The 23,656-nt window shown below is 43.4% G+C and overlaps 1 protein-coding gene across 5 annotated transcripts in view; it reads right to left on the minus strand.

The window, feature by feature from the left end:
* Positions 1-14,672: 14,672 nt before the first annotated feature.
* MCTP1 (multiple C2 and transmembrane domain containing 1) overlaps positions 14,673-23,656 on the minus strand; it is a 278,349-nt gene continuing 269,365 nt past the window's right edge. For 2 of the 5 annotated variants that reach the window (XM_040580756.1, XM_040580757.1), the window contains exons 19-21: positions 22,123-22,232; positions 18,489-18,586; positions 14,674-17,356 (exon numbers count right to left, since the gene is read on the minus strand). In XM_040580756.1, the coding sequence (XP_040436690.1) occupies positions 17,285-17,356; positions 18,489-18,586; positions 22,123-22,232 (280 nt within the window). In that variant the 3' untranslated portion in view covers positions 14,674-17,284. Of the gene's footprint in view, positions 17,357-18,488; positions 18,587-22,122; positions 22,233-23,656 lie in introns of all 5 variants that reach the window. The other 3 variants (XM_040580755.1, XM_040580758.1, XM_040580759.1) reach the window with 3 other exon arrangements.

Here is a 23,656-nt window from a genome sequence, read left to right on the forward strand (position 1 = left end):
GCATATGGAGAAGATATTCTTTCTATCCATTTTTGTTTTATTTATCCCTGTCCTGTAAAAATTCAAATTAAGTTACATCTTGTGAAATACAAAAAAGAAGGTAGTATGTCATTTACAGAATCAGTGTGCTGGCATTTTGCATGTCTGTGTTAGTTTGATAGAAATGGTCACACAAGGGCATGTGGAAAATCTTCTTCTCCCTCATCAGCACCATGGCGCTCATAGTCACGTTCACTTGTGCAGCGACTGACTTGAGGCCCAGATACTCGGGTGATTTGCAAAACTGCAGTAAGTACCACTGACTGCAGCTTTAAAACGATCAAGTCATCTTGCTCCTTTCCAGGACAGTGATGCTGTGAAGCGCCAAATCCGTCAGCATAACTTACTGTGTCCTTGGCTTTGCTCTAACTTGTGTTGGCTTGCAGTGGTTTGATAAATCCATTACACTGGCAGTGTATAAAATGATCTTGTAACACTCCTGGGATTCCCTCAACTAAAGATGCCGGTGGAAGCAGGGGCACAAATCTAGTTATGCTGGCAGGTGAATTTACAAAGGATTAGACAAGACAGTTTATGTACTGGGCATCAGATTCTGACACTAAGTATGGATCTCCTTAAAAATTACACCCCCTTTAATGTGAGAATTTTGTTCTCCATTCTGTGAATACATGCAAACTACACATGATAAATCCTCTAAACTAATCCTCTAACCTAATTTAGGATAGTGTGCTACATATTCTATCAGATGGTCCTTTTAATTAATTAAGAAAAAGAAAATCCTGTTCTGTTCTTTAAAGGTATCAAGGCTCATGTGGCAGCAACTACACAATTGTGCTGCATAGGGTTGGGGATGTGGAAGAGTTACGTGTTTTGGAGAGCCCTTATTGCACATTTATACAGTAACAACTATTCTTCCTGCTTTTCATCTGTAGAGATCCAGTGCCAAACTCGTTTCAGAGGAGGGTCTGGGAAGGGAGAACCTTCTAAGAGAAGTTTATCTCTTCCAAGAGAGAGGAAAGCGCTGCTTTAGAATGAGGGTACCTGACTTTCTCCTAACATTCAGTAATAGATCAGGAGTAATTTACAATCTTAGCCTTCACAGGGAAGGTACTAATTAGCAACATTTCCAATTCCAATTCTTCTATAATAGCAATTTATAATATTTCAAAAAGAACCCTAAAAGAAAGGGTGTGGATAATAGCTGCTTCTGAAATTGATGTTACTTGACTAGAGGGAGTAAGTTACATTGATGCAGCTGGCTTGCAGCACATCAAAACTTCCATTTAGCCTTTCTGCAGCTGATATATACGATCTCATAGCAATCCACTGAAGATGCTTAGACTGAGCTGGTCTTGGAACCAGACCTTCATTACAAATGTTCAGTGTTTATTAATGACTGATTATTATTTTTATACATGCATGCAGAACAGCCTGTTCTAATAGAATAAATGGTCAGTGCATATTGGATTTGTTTCTATTTGTGCAATTTTTATTTTTCTTTAGTAAGAAAGCAGCACCGAAAAAAACTGTGTCATATACGAGATGGATTCATAAATGTCAGAATTCTTTGTTGCAGGATGTGATGAAAGAAATGCTATGTCCATACTTTCTAAAGAAATGCATGTTTTGCATTAAGTTGGCAATAGCAACATTTCTTTAGTCATGAGTTTGGTAGGTAATTAGGAATTTAAAGTAATTGGGACTCAGAGAACCACAGAAAAAGAATTCTAGTGGATCTGGAAAAGCAGATGTTTTAGAATATTCAGATGTAGTTACTGAAATGAAAACAGGAAAAGCATTTTTTGGTCTGATGACGATTCTGCTTACATATCCAAGATATTCCCACAATTACTTGGTATTATCTATTATGTCAATTAGACGGGGACGGGGCAGGGGTTGGGGGGAGGGAAAGCACATCAGTCATTTGTAAGTCCTACTTACCTATTTAAACTAATTTCAAGTACATCTCTCCAAGATTCTGTAAAGAAAAGCAGATAACATGCAAAGTGAACATTATTAACATTGCAAAATGAAACATTCAAAAGTTAGGAAATGTCTGAATTAATATTCCACATGTAGCCCCAACTTAAATATTGTCTGTGTGCATCATCAGTCTTTAATTATATGGTGACACAATTTTGTTCTCTCTAATGTCCTTCCAGTTTAAGGATCATATACTTAAAATTTTCCTGTTATTTCCCAGTTATGCTCTTAACAGAATTCAGATGCTCTTAACAGAATTAAGTCTAATACATATTCAATTTTATACATACTCAAGTTTGCAAACTCCATATCCTTAAAAATTCTTAAGTATATCTCAGTCGTATTTAACATAAAATTATGTGCTTCATCTGATTTGTTAGAGAGTGCCTGTTCTCTTTCAGAATAGCAAAACTTTCCTGTTAAATCATGATTGCAATAAAGTGAGATCTATTAAGTGATTAAACTGTCTGCTTTTTAAAATCCCATTTGGTTTGTAGGGTATTTCCCACTTTCTGGCTTAGTTAAAAGAACAAACAAAGTCAGCCAGCCCCCCTCCCCTTTTCCTCTCTATGCCCATGTTTCACATGCTGGCATGCTTTGCAAGCATGAAGGTACATCTTCATCCTCAATCAACCCTATTTTTCCCAGGGCTTTAAAGAGTTCTTCATTATTCTTCACCTTCAGCAAGCACATGTAGAATATTATTTTTGCACATGTAACAGATGCTGCCCAGACAGGTGAGTAGCCATGGTCAGCAGCACGGGATCTGGTAGCAGCAAGATAGGAGGTAGAGCGAACTGGGATATAAAGTCAGGAGTTATAATTGCATGCAAAGGTGTTCTTCAGGCTTCAAAAGTTGCCAAAAAAGTTGTATTAAATCAAATTTCAGTGTTGTATTTTCTGACACATATTCTTTGTTTCACATCAGTGCCATTACTAGATAGGAAGCACATCAGTCCACGTGCAAAAATCTTGGTGATATTTGTAAGACTTTTTGCACAGTGTTTCTTTATTTCAAAATGATCTCACTTGTTGGCAAATAAGTCACTACTGCCAGCATGCTAGGAGCCTGTGCTCAGGCTTTTTGCTGTTGATTTGTTTTATTTTTGTTTAGGAGTAAAGGTTAGTGTATAAAATTCAAATATTCCTGTGGCTTCAATAACCATTTCAAATTTGTTATGGCAGAGAGGGTGTTCAAACCTCAGAGCTTGAGCTCCCTTTAAACTATCTAAATAGCCCTGAAGCTCTTTCCTGCACCATCTACCATCCTGACCGATGTTACATGGCTGCATTGCACAAGGGCAGCATCACAAATGCCCTGTGCAGAGTTGGTATCTGACCCCTGCCTCATCCCCCTGCGCGGGGCACTGGTGCGGCCGCCCCTCGGGCCCTGGGCTCAGGGCTGGGCCCCTCGCTGCGGGAGGGACGCCGAGGGGCTGGAGCGTGTCCAGGGACGGGCAGGGGGCTGGGGCAGGGGCTGGGGCACCGGGCCTGGGGGGGCGGCTGGGGGGCTGGGGGGGGCAGCCTGGGCAGGAGGGGGCTCGGGGGGGACCTGGTCGCTCCCTACAGCTGCCTGGCAGGGGCTGCGGGCAGCGGGGGTCGGGCTCTGCTCCCAGAGAACAAGGGACGGGGCGAGAGGAAACGGCCTCAGGTTGTGCCAGGCAAGGTTTAGGTCGGGTACCAGGAAAAATTCTTCACGGAAAGGGTGGTCAGGCATCAGCACAGGCTGCCCGGGGAGGGGCTGGAGTCACCGTCCCTGGCGGTGTTTAAAAGAGAGCAGACATGGCGCTGAGGGACATGGTTTATGGCGGGCTTGGCAGCGCTGGGTTAATGGTTGGGCCTAATGATCTTAAAGGTCTTTTCCAACCTAAACGATTCTATGGTTGTACGACAGACTGCCCCTTCGCCTATACATTGAAGGACCACACTGAGCCTTTTTGCCTTAGCGCCATGCCATGCTCCCAGTGTCCAGTAAATCCAGAGTAATCCATCTCTAGTTTATTGTCAGGTTAAGTACAACCTTCATGTGGTCTTACATTTAACTTGCACTGGCTGCATTAAGACACTTTTTTTCTTTTTTCTAAACAGGATCCAATTTAGAGGCTATATAGGCCAATATATACAAGCGGTTATTTCATCACCTCCTCTGCCATGTACAAATGTACACACAAATGACTGTGTATTTACTCTGCGGGTGAAACGTGCCAGGCTGAGTGCCAATCCCAGAGGAACACCCTGAGAAACATTTCATGCTCAGTGATTACTCCCGAATGCATGCTGTTTAAAATATGTCAGATGGTAACTCCTTTTTTTAATCTGTTAAATGCACATTAAATTATTACAATCATCAAGCTGTAATATATAAAGATCCTTAAAAGTTCATAAATTTATCATCGTATTTACCAGGATATGAAACGATGTTTCTTCAGGAAAAGAGCTTTAAAAATTTCACTTTGCAAAATATTCGTCTCTGCTTTCATATTCAGATAAAGATAGTGAAAATGCAACGCATTTATCAACCAAACTTGTAATCTCTGGGAAAGAAAAATGGCTTCTGGTTTGTCTGAGAAGTTACTTTGAGCCACGATATCAATAGATACTATTACAGAAGCACATTTTAGGCAACTGAGTAAATGCAACATGCCTTCTTTTAAAAAAGGATGAGACGAGGACCATGCAGCAGGCTGTCCTGCAGGCAGGCAGGGAACCCCGTGCAGAAGAGATGAAAGAGTCAAGCTGCAGAGCTCCAGTATTGCAATCTGCACAGGCATCTGTGAACCAGGTGTTTGGAGACCATGATTAAATTGCTCCAAAAATAATTAGAAATATTAAGAAACAATACTTCTATCTGCCTAGAGCTGACGATAATATACCTAAAAAAAGGAATATGAGACTATTTTGCTGGTTTTTAACGTTAGGAATTTCTGTTACCACCCACATTCAAAAAGATTGCTGGCTGGAGAAGGAAGGAAGGAAAGAAAAAAGAGAGCGGTGCAAAAATACTGTGCTTAAGTCCAGTTAAGAAATTGAGATCCTGCTTCAGGGTTCTTTCAATGCAAGTTTCATTAATCTTTCAGAAGACCTATCTTATTCATGCTGGAATTTTGTCATTAATCTTGAATGTAGAAGAAGTGAAAATAAAACAGGGGAAGAGTGAACAGTCAGCTTATACAAAATGTTAAGAGTGCTGACACAGGGAAGTTTACCTGTTGTGGCTTGTCACTTGCACACAGCTGAAGTATAATTAATCTAAACCTTGTCTAACCTAACAATGAGCTTGTATACATTTGCTAAATGTCGCAGTTTTTCGGAAAAGCCATGTAAAGAAGGTCTCATTCTTGTTTAACTCCCAGTGCACCTAAATCACCTTGCTCTTCTACTTGAAAGCAGTGGATGTTTTGCCAAGGTATGTAACTATCTATATACCAGCTCATCTGTAACAAACAGTGCTTTGGAATATTTAAGGAAGCCAAAGCTAAGTAACAAAAACAAAAACAAAAACAAATCAAACTAATCTACAGAGATTTGTATTTAAAAAAATATCACGGAACTGCAGTGTCAAAAATTTGGCTTGTTATTTGCCTTACTTAACCAATCAAGTCTTAACATTTGACATTTTCTACCTCTCACTAATGCTCCAGCTCTGATTTTCTTTAACAATGTTATGCTATCTACCCCAATATATACATGCACGCCTGCTGGAATTTTGCTCTGAGAGCAAATACGATTGGCAGTTCGAGGTGGTCAACAGTCACCACTTTCAGCTGTTCAAAGCACACTCTCTCTGCGCAGGGGATGTGCTATCTGTAATGGCTCTTGAACTACTGAAGATTAAACTTCATGTGGATACCATGTGGACTGATGATAACGTATCTTCTCTGTCAACCCCTTCTGATTTCAAGAGTGTTCACAGAACATGAGGAATTACCTGTTCCCTGATGGGCCTTTGCAAACTCCACACAAAAAAAGCGGGGAGGGAAACGGTAAGATTAAATGATGGGTACAGTTATCAAAGGCTCTAGCATGGATATATTTATAGGGACTTCACCACCGTTATTAAACTAAGGTTTAGGATGGGGATTTTTTTGGTTTGGTTTTGTTTGCTTCCACAAATCCAGAAAAACCTTTTCAAATGCATATTGCGCCACAGCAGCACCAGGTTTAAGGTTTAAAAAGCTCTGATATGGTATTTTCTTGTTTGCCTATGGTGACTGCTAGCCATCAGTGAAATGATGCTCGGCTTGGGCTGCTGGAGGGGGCCATCGTGGGCTGCCCATAGGAAAGAAGGAAAACTCCTGCTTCACATGACAGACTGCAATTAGGCAAGCAGGCTGCCATTTCAAATATTTCCCTTTTATTAATTCAAGCACAAATTTTGCTTTTCTTACCCTGTGCAGCATCCTGAAGTAAAGGCCTGCAAATAACAGATGAGTAATGCATCAAGTTCCTAGCAAGTACCAAATCCAAGGGAGAAATTTCGGGTCCCCCCTAGGCTTCTGTGCAGTGGCACAGGGGGAGAGGGGTCCCAACAAAACAGAATGAGGATTATGCTTATCTTTCAAAACTGTACCCTCCTCCAGGAACCTCTACAGGCCAGAGCATCTTCTGAAGGGGAGGAGATATTTCCTTTCTTTTCTTCTGCAGGGGAGCACACGCGCACTCTTGTTTCTGCAAAATCCACGTAGAAATTGCAGAAATATTTACCGGTTTTATTTTCAGGTTTTCTGTGAAGCATCACCCTCAAGGCTACAGGCCATCTCCTGCCTCTGCTGCCTCTGGTACAGCCAGTCCTGGATCCTCCCTCCTCTGCACCAAGCTGCAGCTGCAGAAGGATCAATGCTGCAATTAATTGGGTCCCCTCTCCCCGCAGCCTGAATAGCCTTATGGCTACTCCACCATCCTCTTAGAAAATAAGGAGCATGGATCTGAGGGCACTCCGGCTAAACAGAAAGTAAAGCTGGTCTCCCTGCCACCCTGGGCAAGTGCCATGCCCTCTGCACAGAGGTTAGTGTCCTGCACAGAGGGGCAGCTTCGTGCTGTGGTTGTCACTGCCTGTACCTGCCCGCCAGTAGCCTTGCTGAAGCCAGCCTCTGCGTGCTGCAGGTAGAGGTCAACTCTTGCAGTGTTCAGGCCCTTAGCAAACATCTCCCTCAGCTGTTGCCTCCTGCCTCTGTGAGCAGAGCCAGACTTTTTTCTGATGTGGAAAGATGACCCCATAACACTTTTACAGTGTTTCATAAACAGAAGGTATTTTATCAGTCCATCTGGTAACATTGTCTTCATTTCAGAAGAGCTGCTATGTAAGATCACCTTTCCCATCCACGTTTCCTTTGATGCGTGGAAAGTATGGAAGCTTTGATGTCACCTGCTCTTCTGCCTGACCCCTTGTTAGTATTTGAGCTGTGGGGTTGGGTGGTAGGATGCTTTCAGATCTGCTCTGAACTTAAACCTTAGATGTTTTAAGTGTTCTTCTTCCATCAGTCAAAATACACTTGTTTTGAAGACCAGGTATGCTTTCTACAAAAGTCTTGCAATGCCACTTGCTCTGCATCTACCTGCTAAATCCGAGTTATTCACATTTTTAACTGTCATCCAGGAAAGAGGCTGCCTCTGCCAGCTGTTGCCAGAGCAGTCATAGCATCGCAGACTGGTTTGAGTTGGAAGGGACCTCAAAGACCATCTAGTTCCACTCGCCCTGCCGGGGGCTGGGACCCCTCCCCCCCAGCCCAGGCTGCTCCCAGCCCCGTCCAGCCTGGCCTTGAGCCCTGCCAGGGATGGGGCACCCACAGCTGCTCTGGGCAGCCTGGGCCAGCGCCTCGCCGCCCTCACAGGGGAGAATTTCTTCCTTGTGTACAATCTAAATTTAGTTTCTTTTAGTTTAAAATCTTGTCCTTTGTCCTGTAACTACAAACCCTGGTAAATGTCTGTCCCTTTAGCTTCCAAAGGCCACTCTAAGGTCTCCCTGGAGGCTTCTCTTCTCCAGGCTGAGCAAGCCCAGCTCCCTCAGCCTGTCTCCACAGAGGAGGTGTTCCAGCCTTCTGAGCATCTCCATGGCCTCCTCTGGACATGCTCCAACAGGTCCATGTCTTTCCTGTGCTGAGGACCCCAGAGCTGGATGCAGCGCTGCAGCGGGGGTCTCACCAGAGCAGAGTAGAGCAGCAGAACCCCCTTCCTTGACCTGCCAGTCTTGCTGCTGGTGATGCAGCCCAGGACACGGTTGGCTTTCTGGGCTGCGAGCGCACGTTGCCGGCTCATGTCCAGCTGTTCATCCCCAGCACCCCCAAGTCCTTCTGGGCAGGGCTGCCCCCAACCCCTTCATGACCCCCATGCAGGACCTTGCACTTGGCATTGTTGAACGTCGTGAGGTTCACGTTGGCCCACTTCTCCAGCCTGCCAAGCTCCCTCCGGACTGCATCCCATCCCTCCAGCAAATCAACTGCAGCACTCAGCTTGGTGTCATCTGCAAATTTCCTGAGAGTAAACTCGATCTCACTACTGTCATTGATGAAGATACCAAATAGCATTGGTCCTGGGGTGGAGTCCTGAAGAACACCACTTGTTACTGATCTCTGTTTGGACATGGAGCTGTTGACTGTAACTCTTTGGATGCAGCCATCCAACCAATTCACTATCCATCAAATAGTCCATCCATCAAACCCGTAACTCTCCAATTTAGCACAAGGATTGTGTGGGACCATGCCACAGGCCTTACAATGCTACTTGTCCAGATCTTCAGTGTGTCTGCATCATCTGGCTTAAGTAGACTGATTCTGGGTTAAGACTGAAATTTTTTTATCTTGTTCCTCAAGTACTGTGTTCAGCTCTGGGACCTCCACCATAAGAAGGACATGGACGTGTTGGAGCAGGTCCAGAGGAGGCCACAAAGATGAGCTGGGGGATGGAGCACCTCTCCTATGAAGACAGGCTGAGGGAGTTGAGGTGTTACTCAGCCTGGAGAAGAGAAGGCTCTGGGGAGACCTTATAATGGCCTTCTGGTAGCTAAAGAGGCACAAGAAATCTGGAGAAGGGCTTTCTACAAGGGCATGTAGCGATAGGACAAGGAGTAATGGTTTTAAGCTGAAAGAGGGGATATTTAGACTAGATGTCAGGAAGATATTCTTCACTGTGAGGGTGGCGAGATGCTGGCACAGGTTGCCCAGAGAAGCCATGGCTGCCCCATCCCTGGCAGTGTTCCAGGCCAGGTTGGATGGGGCTGGATGGAGCAACCTGGTCTAGCAGAAGGTGTCCCTATCCATGGCAGGGGGTTGGAACTAGATGACCTGGGAGGTCTCTTCCAACCCAACCCATCCTGTGGTTCTATGATTAAATAGCAGAGTCTATTGTATGGAGTCCACGCATGATGGCTATAGTTCTTCATTCCATGGTTAAACATCTGCCTCCTGTTGCAGGCTGAACAGGGCTGAAATTAAGAGACAAGCTGTCAACTGCATTTCACCAATGAATGTAGGGATAGAGAAATTTTTAAAACACGTTCTTTAGAATGCATGGCCTTTCCTTGTTGTATGGACGTGTGATGTAAGGAGAATGGCTGCTCTTCAGCATCAGGATGGATGTGCACTCTGTCAAAGTGTGTGCAAATGAAGTATCAGTATAGGAACTGGTGTTTCTACAAGCTCAGACCTTCTCAAATAGTTGCGGTTTTGGGTTTTTTTTTTAATACCAGTGAAGGAAGGTCACATTTCCTTCACTGTGTATTAAAATTAGGAACAGAGTTTAACATTCAGGTTAGGATAGAGAAAACCCAAGAAACTCAAAATTAATGATGAACTAATGTACCCACGTGAGACGGGACAGCAGGGTAACAGTGCATCTCATGCCTCCTCTGTTACAACCCTGATCGTCTCTCAACTTGGTTACTTCCATCCATGCACAGTGTCTGCGGCTCTGGCACAGCACAGGTGAAGCGCACAACTGTCTGTATCCTCTATAATACATGACGGCAATTTCCTACTGCTGACAGGCAGATGCAGACCCACCACTTGATGCTAGATCTTCCCTTTGCTTTTTCACGACTTAAATCAAAAGGTAAACAGAAACCCTGACTTTAAACTTGCTGGCATTTGACAGCTTTGACATCAAGTTGTAAGTGTCAACTACTTCAAGAATTCATTCCTTCCAAAAAATGCCACTATTTGTTCTGAAAATGTCTGGTCAAAGTGCAGCCTCCACATTACCCTGTAGAGAAGGAAGCCAAACTGCAAAAATCATAGCACTGTATGTAATTATGATTCCTAGGACTTAACGAAGAACAGCAAATTGCACATTGAAAACCCATTTTCCGTGATGGAGAGTTCATTAGAGAAATCCTCCTCCACCCCAAACAACCCATACGTGCTGCAATTGCCAAATTTAAACACAACCCTCCTTCATTAACTACAAATTTTCTGCTTGGGTATGGCTTTATGTTAAAATTTTTTTCCCCCCAATAAAATGCCCATTATAATTTGATGCAAGTCATACAGAGGTCAAAATCCTTGAACTGTACAGAGCAAAACTCTTAAACTCAGATATTTCAGAGGCAAGGAACAAACAGCAAGATGCATGTACATTGCAGAAACAGTTATACAACTTCCAAAAGAGATCTCCTTCCTTTAAATTTGGATTTTACTTTCCTGTACTCTTGTTTTCTGTGCTTACTTTCATGGGGAACAACTTCAAAACATGTCACAACCAGGGAGTGGGGGATCAACAAAGTCTAGAGGTAGAGTACCAAGAGGAGGGTGGTCCAGATGGGAGTCACTGCAGGACCAAGAGAAGCAGCACTGATAAAAGACAGGAATGACTCTGGTGAACGCAGCCATGAGAAACCAAACTAACACTGAACTCCAGAGGAAGGAGGTAAGTAAGGAAAGCCAGAAGTGCTGACACAAAACCAGCAGCTAAAGCTGTGTGATCATATTGCCAAAGAGTTAGGTTCTGTAAGAAGAGGATTAAACCCAAGAGAAATTGGTGGATGAGGAAGAGAAGCCCACCAAAAAACACAAACAGGGAGAAAGAAGCAGGTGAGCATCACAAGGCAAACAGTGACAATTCCCAGTAAGTTTAATTGCCAGTATCAGTGGTGACCGGGAAATGAGGAAGAGATACAGTGCAGTAGACTTGTGTTTGGAGAAGCGGGACCCTTCACGCTGGCAGATGCAGGACCAGCTCCATGGTGTGTCACCAGCAACGTCTGAAGTTGAGGAGGGATGGGAAATGGGGCAGTAGCTGGGAAGGGAGGTGTGGATCTAACTGTGGTTTTGAGTGGTGGATCTCGGTAAGGATGCCAGGGGGAGGCATGTGTCTGTATTGTGAAGGGAAAATTCAAATGGGCTGGTTCCAGCCTCATAACCCACTGTTATTCTTCCCCAGCACTTTTCCAAGATGCCACACAGACTTCCCAAAATTGTACACTGCCTCTGCCAACTGCGGCAACTGAACTTGCTTCTAAGCAAGTAAGATATTTACTTCTGGAAACACAGTGCAAAAAGACTGTTGTCCTTTAACATAAATAAAGGATGTCCTTTTAAATAAATCCCAGTCTTAAAAAAAAAAAAAAAAAAAAATCTGCCAAGAATTGATGTTATATTTGATAGCTTTCCAATTTATGAGTAATTTTTTTATTTAAACAAGCCAGACCCTTCCCCACGCCTCCTCCCCCTTCCCCAGTAGATGCATTCAGGGATGCTCAGCCTGAGGAACAGAAATGCAGCTGGGGGAAGGAACTGCTTTAGTCTCCGGGCCCATTTCTTCTGATCAAGCCATTATTTTGTGCCCGTGAGCAACAGCTCCTCCCGACATGAGTGTGACTGCTTGTCAAGCTTGTTAAGTGTCCCAGGGCTAGCAACCCTGTGGGGAAGGAAAACATTTTTTGCCTTTGTTACCGTATTTGTTCAGGAGGCAGGAAAAAAGTCTTTCTCTATTTGTAACCCAAGGATAGACATGCACTGAGCAGGTTGGCTGCTGAGATGTAAATTTTTACAAGTGAGAGGAATGGTCAGCACGCCTCACCATGAACTAATGAGTCCTGTAAGTGGTAAAAAAAAAACTACTGGAAAAGAGATTTCCCAGTTCAACAAAGAGCCAAACCCTTTTCTGTGGCCGTTGGGTGAGGCAGCAGAGCAAAGTGGGTCAGTGCCAGCTGAGGAGCTCCAGAAAGCCTTCCAGCTGCTTCAGACCACCGCGGGTACCGGTCAGCCAGACTGCTTCCCTCCTCCCTTTCAGTAATATCTAGGCATGCTGTGACATTTGTTTGATATTTCAGATTTCTGGTACTTGTGGCAATTGCACTGGCATGCACTAAGAAAAGATGGGAAGATCCTGAGCTGAAGCTCTCGTTCTCTTCCCTGCAAGCGCCCAGTGCTTAACACTCCCTACAAATCTGACCATGGTCTTGCATAGCTGGTCAATGTGTTTGACTCTTCTTTACTGCTTCTGACTGGGGATTTTTCTTCATCGGTTGTGGATCTAAAAGGCTTTTTGTGACATACCTGAAAAAAGAAGAGCACGCGTAACTATGCAAGAAATAAACTTTCAGGAATGTGCCTTCATGTCAGGGCAAAGCAGGTCAGGCAAATTGACTTCTTAAATTATTCCAGAAAATATTAATCAGCACTCTGTAATCAAAATATATATTTAAAAAATCAACATTTTAGATTTTCCTTTAATCACTTGCTGCAATTTCAGTAAAAGTTGAGTGAGACAAGCAGTTTTGAGTTTCTTTTGATTATATTAAAATGGAAAAAATTTATTGCTGTGTGACTCATAACTAGGGGTTTCAGGCTTCTATATTGTGCAACCTGAACCATAAAAAAATTTTTAACATTTAAATTTCATTCAGTACTAAGGCTGATGACGAGACAAATGTTGTAACACTCTTTTTGGCCCCTTTGGCCAAATAACTCTATTTCAGACCTGGGAAATTTAAGTTGGACATTCAAGATTCATTGACAGGGAATTTGTTTGGATTTTGCATTGACATTCATTGACAGGGTGTTTGAAGTAGGCTAAAATTGACTTTGAGCACTGAAATCCTACATAGAATAGAAGAAATTATCCAGAAGTGCAACATCCTGTGGAATGGATAGTTAAGATTTATTTCATATTTTGAATTACGATAGCTTACAGATTTTTTTTTAGTTAAGATCTGAAGTTCTTTGTTCATGAGAAATACGCCTTCTCTTGACTACTATGACACAAAAGAAGCAGAAGACTTCTAATGCCTCTTGCAGCAAGGAGTATCTGCCTCCTGATCTGATGACCTGACCTACACTTGCTCATATCTTCCGCAGCTGGCAGCAGTGGCACTGCACAACTGCTATTTGACTTCTCCTGAGACAGAGAGGCTGCTTTTAAGGAAAGGGATGTGGTGTTCACAACAAGAGCCAACTGAAGCAGCTCACCATATCTGCAATGTGGAGAAATATGGAGAGATGAAGGTGGTTTAGGACAGCTACACTAGTCTTCTGGTAAGAAGGATCTTCTCTTTCTCCACCAAGTGCGGAGGGAAAGCACCACCAGAAGGTGAACATCTCTGGGTCTACACGCCCTTCTTGGGCTGCTCCTCACCCTCATTCCTTCTGCTTCGCCCATATCTGGTTCACCAACTGCATGAGCCTTTCGACCAGCAGCACTTCACCCACTCCCCTGAGCGAGACAGAACAGTATGCTTTGTTAAAGCCTTCAGGTTTTTCTAGGCTGATGTCTAAAGTTTGTGTTTTATCTGGGAGTCGCTGAATTTCCCCTTTGAGAGTCAGAAGCAATGCGCCTTTTATCCTACTTTAATTAGGCAGAAAGCAATGGAAATCCAGTGTTCCACACTGAAAAATGGCTATAATTGCAATTGTGTTTCATGTAAAAAGTTTTGGTTCTTCACTTATGCAAGATTTCAGAAAAATTCTGGAGGAGGAGGAGGAGGAGGTATTTATTGAAAATTTGCAATACTGGTTTTGTTTGGGGGGTGGCGGGTGGGGGGAGATGAGTTGGCTTTCACAGAAGCAGCTGCACAGCAACCTGGAAATTAGCCCAGCTGGGAGGGAAAAGTTTGCCCTCGAAAGAGAAGCAGGTTCAGAAATGGAAAGCAGTTTGTGTCTGGCTGTCAGCAACACTTTGCTGCCAAGCAGGGGCAGGAGGTGCCCCTCTCCCACGGGTCAGCAATCTCTGGCTGCTGAGCAGACAGCAGCAAAGGCTTCACTACATTTTGTGTGGCCAGTACGTGATCTAGCGCTGATGAGAGAAATAATTTTCCTTTCTCTCCTTTGCTTTGTGCTCTTGGGCTAGCCTAGAATGAAATACTTCACCATGTAGCACATTTGCTGGCAGGTCCAGCAGCTCTTCCCCTTGTTGGTGCAGCTCATGCCCTGAGGGCCCACATTAGCAGATATACTGTATGCAGCCTGCTTAATTACTTTCTCATTATTCCACTGTTGTTTTAAGTGCAACAGAAAAAAAACCTTGGGTTTTATTCCACTCGGATTTAAAACGCTAAGTTACAGCACAGTAGCTCTTTAAGTTAAATTTCACTGCTATTATGAAAAACACTTAGTTATTCCTTACTACAAAGAGAAACAGCTGTAAAAACAGGGTAAGCAAGCTCTGTGCTGTGACTTATCAGCAGAAACGTTAACTAGAACCTCTCAGATGATTAGCTTTGATGGATCCTGAGCGCTCCGACACCTACCTTAATGGTGGACCCCAATTAAGTTGCTCATTTTCACTGGACCCAAATAAAGTTGTTAAATTTTATTTTCCAGGAACAGAAGGAGTTTTGTGATCATGACAGGCATTATTCTTTTGTGATCGTTTGCAAATGGACAAGGTGCTTAGGAATGCAACCCGGCAACTTCATTCAGACTTTAGAACCAACCCGGACATGGAAGATACGCTGAAATATTTATGGCATAAGGCAGGACTGATTCTCTGCAGAGGCCTGCCACACAAAGCAGAGCAGACAAACTGCAACTAGTGAAAAGGGGTTCACCGACATGATTTCAAAATGTCCTGTTGCAGCGGGAGAACTGTGTTTAACCAACATACACTCTTAGTCTTGCTTCTGTGGATCGTATTTTCAGACAGATCAGTCCTGAGTGTTTGAGGCATTAGAATAGTTCACCAATTTTCAACAAAGAGATGTTTTTCTCCCACAGCCCCCTCCACTTACATGTTTGGGGGCTTAAAACACTGAAAATCCTGCACACAGGAATATATTTTCATTCGCTTGCCCTTCACACCACTCTTGGGAAAATGACAGCATAGAACTTCAAAGAAAGACACTTCCTACAACCTAGTAGAGAGATACTTAAACTGTGTTTAATGCAGTAAATATGTATAACTAACTAACTTGGACATTACCACCGAAATAGACAGTTGAAATTGAGTACAGAAAGAAAAAAACGCAACAGGGAATCGCACGCAGACCGATGGGCAACATTAAGAAGGGACAAGGCTTGCAGTGTTTATCAAAGAACTCTGCAAAACTGAAAACTGGCAACAAACATTCGCACATTGTCAAGTTGGAAGTTTGGCTTTTTTTTAAACAAAATAGGCTCATCAGTGATTCTGGCTTCATCAATAGTATGCTGCTCTCTGGGCAGCACCCAGTGGAAAAGTGGTTACACAAGCTTCGCGAATAAATTTTTTTAAAGTCATGGTGTAACAAGATCATATTTAGGTCTGAGACTTTCTGCAGAACAATCGTTTGACTGGCGTTCTTTCAAACATAAAAACATAGAGATCAAAATAACTGCCACACCAGGAACCGGCTATCAACGTGTCTTACTGCAAAATAAACAAATCCAGGATGATCTTTCATGAGCAATGCAGCTAACATACAACTCTTTAGACAAATGTATATAGATTTGCTTGCAAAGTATTTCTAAATAGTCTTTTCAAAAAGTATTGTTAGAGTAGTGCAATATAACTTTATCAGCAATTGCAACCAATGAGAGGTAACCCACAGAGGACCGCAGGAAGAGCTTCCCTTGAGGATGTCATCCCTCGGCTCTCCCCCGGGCAAAAATCCCCTTTAACGTCAACGGGAGCTACGACTAAGAGCTGTGCACAGGTAGTCCCTCAGGAATGAAGTCTCTGCTCACTACGCGGGGAGCTGAGCGTGGAAGTCTACATGCAGCTATCAGAATATATCCCCAAGTACTCGTTATGCAGTGGCCACTAAGACATTTGAAAATGTAAACGATTCTCGTCTATGTCCCATGTAATTTATAAAATAATGCTGTTTCCATGCAGTAGGGCACAACTGTATCAGAAGAACTGACTACATTATTAGCTAAGGAAATAAAACCAGTATATCAGTTTTACCACAACTGCAATTTTTTTCCTCTACACTATATTTCACATTGGTAACAGTTAATGTGTTACATCATACAGCGTATTAACATGATCTTGTGATCTGAAAGCAAAAACACCTTCTGCAAGACTTCCATATTAAAATAGTTATGTGCACAAAAGGTGTTCATAGCATGACACCCAAAGCAATATGGAGTTAGTCCGATAGTATTTCTGTTACAGCTGAACTATGAACTTCATTCACTAAACTGTGTAGTACAAATGAAGATTACTGGTACATATAGAAAAATCAGATAGGCAATCAGTTACAAACCTGGCAGTATTTTGAGAGAGACAGAGATTTTTAGGTCTTACAATGGAATGATAAAAATGGCAGGAACTTCTTTTGGGAGCTCCAAAAGAGATTTGCACTTGGTGTTTCTCATTATCTTATGAGCAGCCCCACTGCACAATAAAATGTTGCACCAGGAGTTAACATCAGGGTCTGGAGTTCAAGAAAATCTGCTTAAACTTAAGTGCAGTAGGTTCCACTATATTGTACTTCTCTTGAAATGTATAAAACATAGAAAATCGTAATGGTGACTTACTGGATAAAAATATTAACGCTCACAAATAAACTCTGACTAAATTTTTGAGTCAGATTTAGATTTACACCTTTTGTAGATTTAGTCGGTATGGTTTGAGCATTTCAGGTATCTTTGACCACCAAGTAGCAGTGCATATTTACTGCTTTAGATTGGTTCCTCTAATGTGCTATGCTGCTTCCAGCAAGGCTTTCCAATGGCAAAACCCTACTTGAAACCTTCAACAAACGTCTTTACAGTGCGAAATATATCTTCAACGAGAAATGCCTTTTTACAATATTTACAAAATCTCCCCATTAGATAAAAAGGCAAAATAAATAAAAAGCTTAGAGAAAAGAAACGCTGCTTGGGTCGTCGTTTTTTTCTTTTATCTTCCCCCTGCAGATGCTAGTCTCCTCAAAACATGAAGCTGGCTAGACGGGGTTGTTTTTCTTCCTCTTGCTTGGGCTGTGACTGGGATCTTGTTTCAGTTCATGGTATTGCACCTGTTTAAACACAACGTTCAGAAAGAAACCGGTCAGGTGGTGCTGGCTAGGAAAAGAAAGATTTCTGTTTTTTCCCCGGGGGGGGGGGGGCGGGGGGGGGGGGAGAAAAAAGAAAGAAAAAGAGAACTATTCCCCTGCAAACTATACAGGATCTGCAGCTGTGATTCAACAATGACAGACTGGATAGATCCAGAGGGAGAAGGAAAAACAGTATTAGGAAAATCCTGCTGGGAAGTAACACTGTGCTGACGTCAGCTTTAAGAAAGCTTTTTTTTTTGTTTTCTCCATGGGCTGTAATGGAGAATAAACAGTGTCCTCTTCAATGAATTTGATGAATATTCTCTGTAATATTTCTTAAAAGCTTGCTTATTTTCAAAGGCCTGCCACAGAGGGGATTGGACTCAGAGTGGGTACGTGCACCCACGTCTCCTCTTTGAACCAGCTCTGAACCAAAACCGTTAACCAAGGAATATGGAAAGTATACAATCTTTGTGATATTGGAGGTGATTTATGTGCCTGACATTATCTTAATGCTTGCACCTTCTCAAGAGATTGCGTGCTGCATTACAAAAGCTTGTAATTCACAACCAGCTTATTTTTAAAGGAGTTTATAAGCATGGTTGAACTGTGGCCACAGCAAACACTTTCACCCCAGGAAAGGAGAGGCTGAAGTGCTCTCAGAGGGCTGCCACAAGACACTGGGCAAAGCTGCCCGCTGCTGACTCCATCTCCTTTCATCATTTGACCTCCCTTTTCCCTTGCTGCATGCCCTGACAGCCTCAGCTCCAGCGTGCCCTACGCAGTGCCTTATCCCAGTCGGATTCACATAGCGCTGGAGCGTGCTTAACACAAACTCCACCACCTTCCAAACATTCGCCCTTTTACTGGCTGCTCCTAAGCATCTTCAAAGGCACAACCAAAGTAGCAGCTATTTTCTCACTGGAAAAAGGTCTAGTAGCCTCCTTAAAGTTCATGGGCTACCTGCAGCTCAAGTTTGCTATTTCTTCATCGTGCTGAAGAGTACAATATTGAATCAAAATAACTGCTTTAAAATTTGTTTACAAAACCCTGAAAGTCATGGTGCCACACATCAAATTAACTACTGTAAGGACAAATTAAAAAATATACACACCATTTGCACATCTGAAGGAACTCTGGATAGAAAGTCAAGTAGCTCATTGTTATCAATTGCATACGGACTTCGAAGCCTCTTTGTAAATTTATTGATGCCTGCGAAAGTGAAAGCTCAAATGTTACTATCATCATTTTTCAAAAAATTAAATATATATTTTTGGCAAAGTTCTAAAAAAGATTTTATCATCCATTTGAAAGCCTGAAATTAGTACTGAATTAATGAATAAATGAATTGTGAACTTGGGCTCTAAAAGCTGGAATCTGCTGCTGTAGTCCCCTCTGCTTCAAACTGCAAAAGTTCTCGGCACATTTTCAAATCCCTCCAATACTTTTTCCTGAAAGTAATAGAAACCGTGGTTATTATGCAGAGGTTGCAAAAAGGACAGGAATCAAGCATACTCCATTTCTGTAGCTAAGAGGATGAGCAGTAATGAGCTTAATTGCAGGACAGAAGGTTCAGGCTAGACACAAGGAAAATCTTCCTAATGCTAAGGACGGTGAAGCAGACGGGAAGCAGTGAAGTCTGGATCATGTGAAGGCTTTAGGATGAGTTTACACAAACCTCTGTCCAGGAATGATATATAGATGAGCTGATGGCAATGCAGAGAAGGGATGCAAGGTCTCCCTTAGATGTCATGGTCTTACAATGCCTATTGACAATTAATGGTCAGAAGCACCAAGAAAATCCTCCTCAAACTAAACAGAAAGCAGGGTTTTAAATTAGTCTCATCTTCTTATCGTTACATACCAGGTGAGATTCACACACTTTTCACGTGAGAATCTTCCTCGTGGGCTCTGGGAACACAGGTCTGACAGGCAGGCACAGCACACACTGCACAAACCCTCACATGAGTGGGAGAAAGCCAGGACAGCGTTAATAATGTGCCAGTCTGTGTCATTTATCCAGGCCGTATCAGAGATAAGATAATACAGTTTATCTTCCATGATGTCTTTGGCGCCCAGGCCTTTCAGAAAGCTTTAGCAAGGACATAAAGCTTCAGGACAGAGTGCACAAGCTGCAGTCTTGACAACACCCACGGCCGCCCCCTGCATGAATTCTCAGTCCTGTGGTGCAGAGAGGGGATGCTGCCATCCCTGACCTGGTGATTGAGCAGTGGGTGTTGAGAGAGAGTATGTGAGATCCAGACACCTTTGTTTAAGAAGACCCTTTGCATCAGCAAGTGACTGAGAAATTCAAGGTCTACCCCACTGTTCGCTGCACATGGCCACTGGACCACCCGCGGGTGAATCCAGGAGCTGGTAAGGTCTCACCTTGTCAGCCTCTGAAAGTAAACACATGAATAAATCATGGTCAAGGCTCAAGAAAATAAAAGTGCTGAAGAGATGAGATGGGACAGCTCAGGAGAAGATAAAACAAGAGGACTAGGTCTATTCAAAAGCTTGAACATTTTCTGATTAAAATAATTGTCTTCATACTCTTTTCCACAAAAACAGCTGTAGCTATCACCAGGACTCTGCACTGTAGTGAACGGATGAGAGCGCAGCGGTGGTTCCTGCTCTACCACAGCTGACACACCACATGTTCAAGGACCAGCAGTCTCCACGGGGAGAAACACGGCCAGGAGGGAAGGAAATGAGAATTTCTTCCCAGGGCAGGCTGAAAAATGCAGTCCCTATGGATGCACAGAAGAAAGACAGCTATGCATAAGACCAGCCGTAACATGGAGGAATTTTCATTTAACAACACTTGCCTTCCCAAAGAACAAAATGGGCAGATGCTGCTACAGACCAGCTCAAACTTCCTATGGACGTAAGTCAGATGACAGAGGTCATTTGCGTCCAACTGCAGGATGGACAAACAGGATGAAGAGACATGTAACACAGGGGAGGCCAGACACACACGGCAATGGAGAACACACAGGCGTGTGTTTGGAATACTGCATTTTTTTTGAAGGGAGAGCTGCTCAACATGGCTCTGTGCGGATGCACTGTTGCCCGAGGAGGTCGGGACTGCCGGAGCTGCAGCTGTGCAGGACCTGTCTGGTCACCCAGCACGATGCAGAGGAACAGGTCCCCGCAGAGGGGAACCCCATACATGGGCTGAGTAAGAAGCCACCTAAACTGAAATGCAGGATTAAAACGTGGAGCTGAAACCTCTAGTGAACAAAGGTGTGTGAAGTTGTATCTAGATAAGAGTGGACGACTTGCGGGCAGGGCGGGAGGAGGTGGTGGGAAAGAGAGCAAGGCGCATTCACAGCCACTTGTGCTTATGCTGCCCATCCGCGGTTTGGGAGGGGTGCACTCCGGTTTGGGAGTGGGGGCTCTGCCTCACCTGAAACAGAGACACTTCTGGGGAAGTGTGAACCCACACCCCCAGTATCGCAGGGGTACGTGTCAGGAGATTTTCGAACGACAGTGCTGACTCTATACACTTTTATGGGTCTTGGAGGGGTATTATAATCTCAGGTCCTTGCCTGAAATCAAGGGGATGCATGAACGCAAGTGTACAAAGACGCCAGATCTGTATGAAAAACGACAGAAAAAGGACACAGACCAAGGACTTCAGACCTGGGTAACAAGAGGCTTACCACCGTGTGTGTGGTAGGCAGAATGAGGTTTTGGGGAACAAACTAGGAGTCTGGGTTGCACCCAAGCAGGGTGATACAGGGGACGTGGGGAATAAGCGAAATTCCACAACAGGGTAAAACAGAAAGCCCGCACGCTTGCTTTTTTTAGTCACATGGAAATATTTTGTCCAAATCCTCCCTAATGGCTCTTCTCCATTTTGTGTACTCTGCTGGAACTATCTGTGAAGACTCTGTAAGAGTATCACCAATACTGACTGATACATAAATATATATATTCTTTGGTGTCAGTTCCATGACTTTAGGTTGTCTCCGGAACTCAGGACTTTTTGATCAAGGCATGACTGTTATTTTTTCCTCCAGGAAGAAAATCTAGCCACAGATTGAACTGAGGCCGTGCTCTTCACAAGTCTGCACTACTGAATAAGGGTACAGCTGCTGGTGGTATGTATAAAAGACGTATAAAAAATGTGCAAATGAAAACTTGGAGTATTATTTACAACAGATGTGGTAACGGTAGCTGTTTAAAATCAGTATAAAGAATAAATATAAGGACAAGTAATGAAAGCTTGGATCAATCATGATTCCACCCCCCACCCCCTCGCCACCCAGTTTCTGTTCATTACCAACCAGCCAAATACCACATATACCTTTCTGTTCAACTAAAGGTGACCCTTTAAACAGGTTTCTTGTTGCTATGTTTACATACACTTTCACAAGATAAAGTACTGCAGTAAAAAAGGCATATTGTCCTAAATGCACTATATAGATTGAAATGCCTCTGTTTGTGTATAAGTGGTGAAAATAAATCATAGTAATATCTAGACAAAGCTACACTTTGATATATGAAGAATCCTCATGGCTACATGTTTATAGTATGATGAAGCCTAGAATGCCAGCCAAGAAAAATGCATTTTGCAGGTGGGCCTAAATCTTTACACAGTTGTGATTTTTAACTAACCTGTCTGTTTCCATCATGGAGCACCTTCATGGCCATAAATACAGGAAAGTACTGACAATGTAAGTCATCTCTTAAAAAACAGGTTTTTCTAAGTGGCACACACAGTTTAAAAAGGCTTTACTTACCCCAGACAAGGACAATGTATCTCAGTGGAATGAAATACAGAATGATGGTGAACACGGAGAGGGCAACAATCGCCAGCCAGCTCAGGAATGGGACAGTCCAATTGAAAGTGCTGGAAGAAAAATTAACAAAAGTCAGAATTGTGGTCACCTGACAGAGCCAAACGATGAACAAAAACTGGGCTGGACAGGGGAAGACGTGCCAGCTTCCATCAACAAACTGAAGCTTCAAATGAATGCATGGATGCTGGGCATCAGGGCCAGCGAGGGCTTGGACCCATCCCCAGTGGAAATGAGAGGAGGTCCCAGCTTCACCCGCAGAACGGGACCTCTCCCAGCCCAGCCGTGCACACAGCAACCACTGCTCCGCCTTTTGGAAATGACCGTGGCCACCCCCAGTGGAAGGTGGAACACACACAGTTCCTTACTCCTCAAACATACTCGCACTGGCAAACCGGAGTCCCTTTTTCAATACCAGTGTGGAGGAAGGATGTGACAGCTGGAAGAGTACTGCTAAGGCTTTCTGCTTGCTCTCATCCCCATTCTGCCGTAAGGACAGCGCAAGGCGTTAAAGGCTGAGCAAGGACCTTCCCCTCTGACATATGGGTGCATTCCCTGGCTAGGTGCCCTTCTTGCTTGGGGGGCACAGTCAGGAAAAGGCGAGCGTGTGGGTATGCAAAGCTGGAAACTCATACATGCACCTATAAAGGAGAGGGTCAGGGAAAAGGAGGGGGCAGAACAGTCAGTGTTGAAGACGGGGATAATGCAACAGCACTGGATGAAGGAAGGAAATAAAAACATTTTGAGTGGCAAAAAAAACCAAAACCAAACAACCAAAAAATCCCAAAAGGAGAAAAAAGATGGAAGAAGCAAAAAGGAGGGAGTGGTGTAGGACAAAGTACATTGCAGGAAAGGCAAAGATAAACGTTAACTTCCAGATAAAATAAAATATATTTCCTTATGGATAAAGGGAGAGAACTTCTGAGATCCCATCAGAGTTTCAGTACATTGCCTTTCCAAAAAAGCCCCAGATTAAAACATCCTCGTTAAGAGTCCCAAACCCTATGCTGCGATAAAAAACTGCTGGACACCTCATTTTGCAGCAGTTGAGGTGTGAGCCGAGAGGAAGCAAAAGCTAACGAGTCTTGCAACAGCCGTGCTGTGGCTCTCCAACCTCTGTGTGCAGGGAAGAGAGAAAGGCCAGATGGCCAATTTATAGATACGTCCCATGGGAACGCTGGTTAAAGGGAGCTTGGCTCAATGGGATTGTTCCATGAAGGCACCACCATGTCAAAAGCGTTTCATGACATTTAACCAGAAGGAAAATGTGGCTTTGACTCTAAATAGCCTGATGATACTCTTTAAAGTATTACTACTAGCTACATCCCCAATCAGTGTGATTACAGTATTTTGGCTTCTCTGGCTGAATAATTGCAATTATCTGAATTGCTAGCCATATTTTTCATAATGAGCTCTGGCTTCCTGTGTTTATTTGTCTTCTTTTCTCTCTGGCAATTTTGACATGTCTCCAGAGTGA

The sequence above is a fragment of the Falco naumanni genome, chromosome Z (assembly GCF_017639655.2).
Source record: "Falco naumanni isolate bFalNau1 chromosome Z, bFalNau1.pat, whole genome shotgun sequence".
Taxonomy (NCBI): domain Eukaryota; kingdom Metazoa; phylum Chordata; class Aves; order Falconiformes; family Falconidae; genus Falco; species Falco naumanni.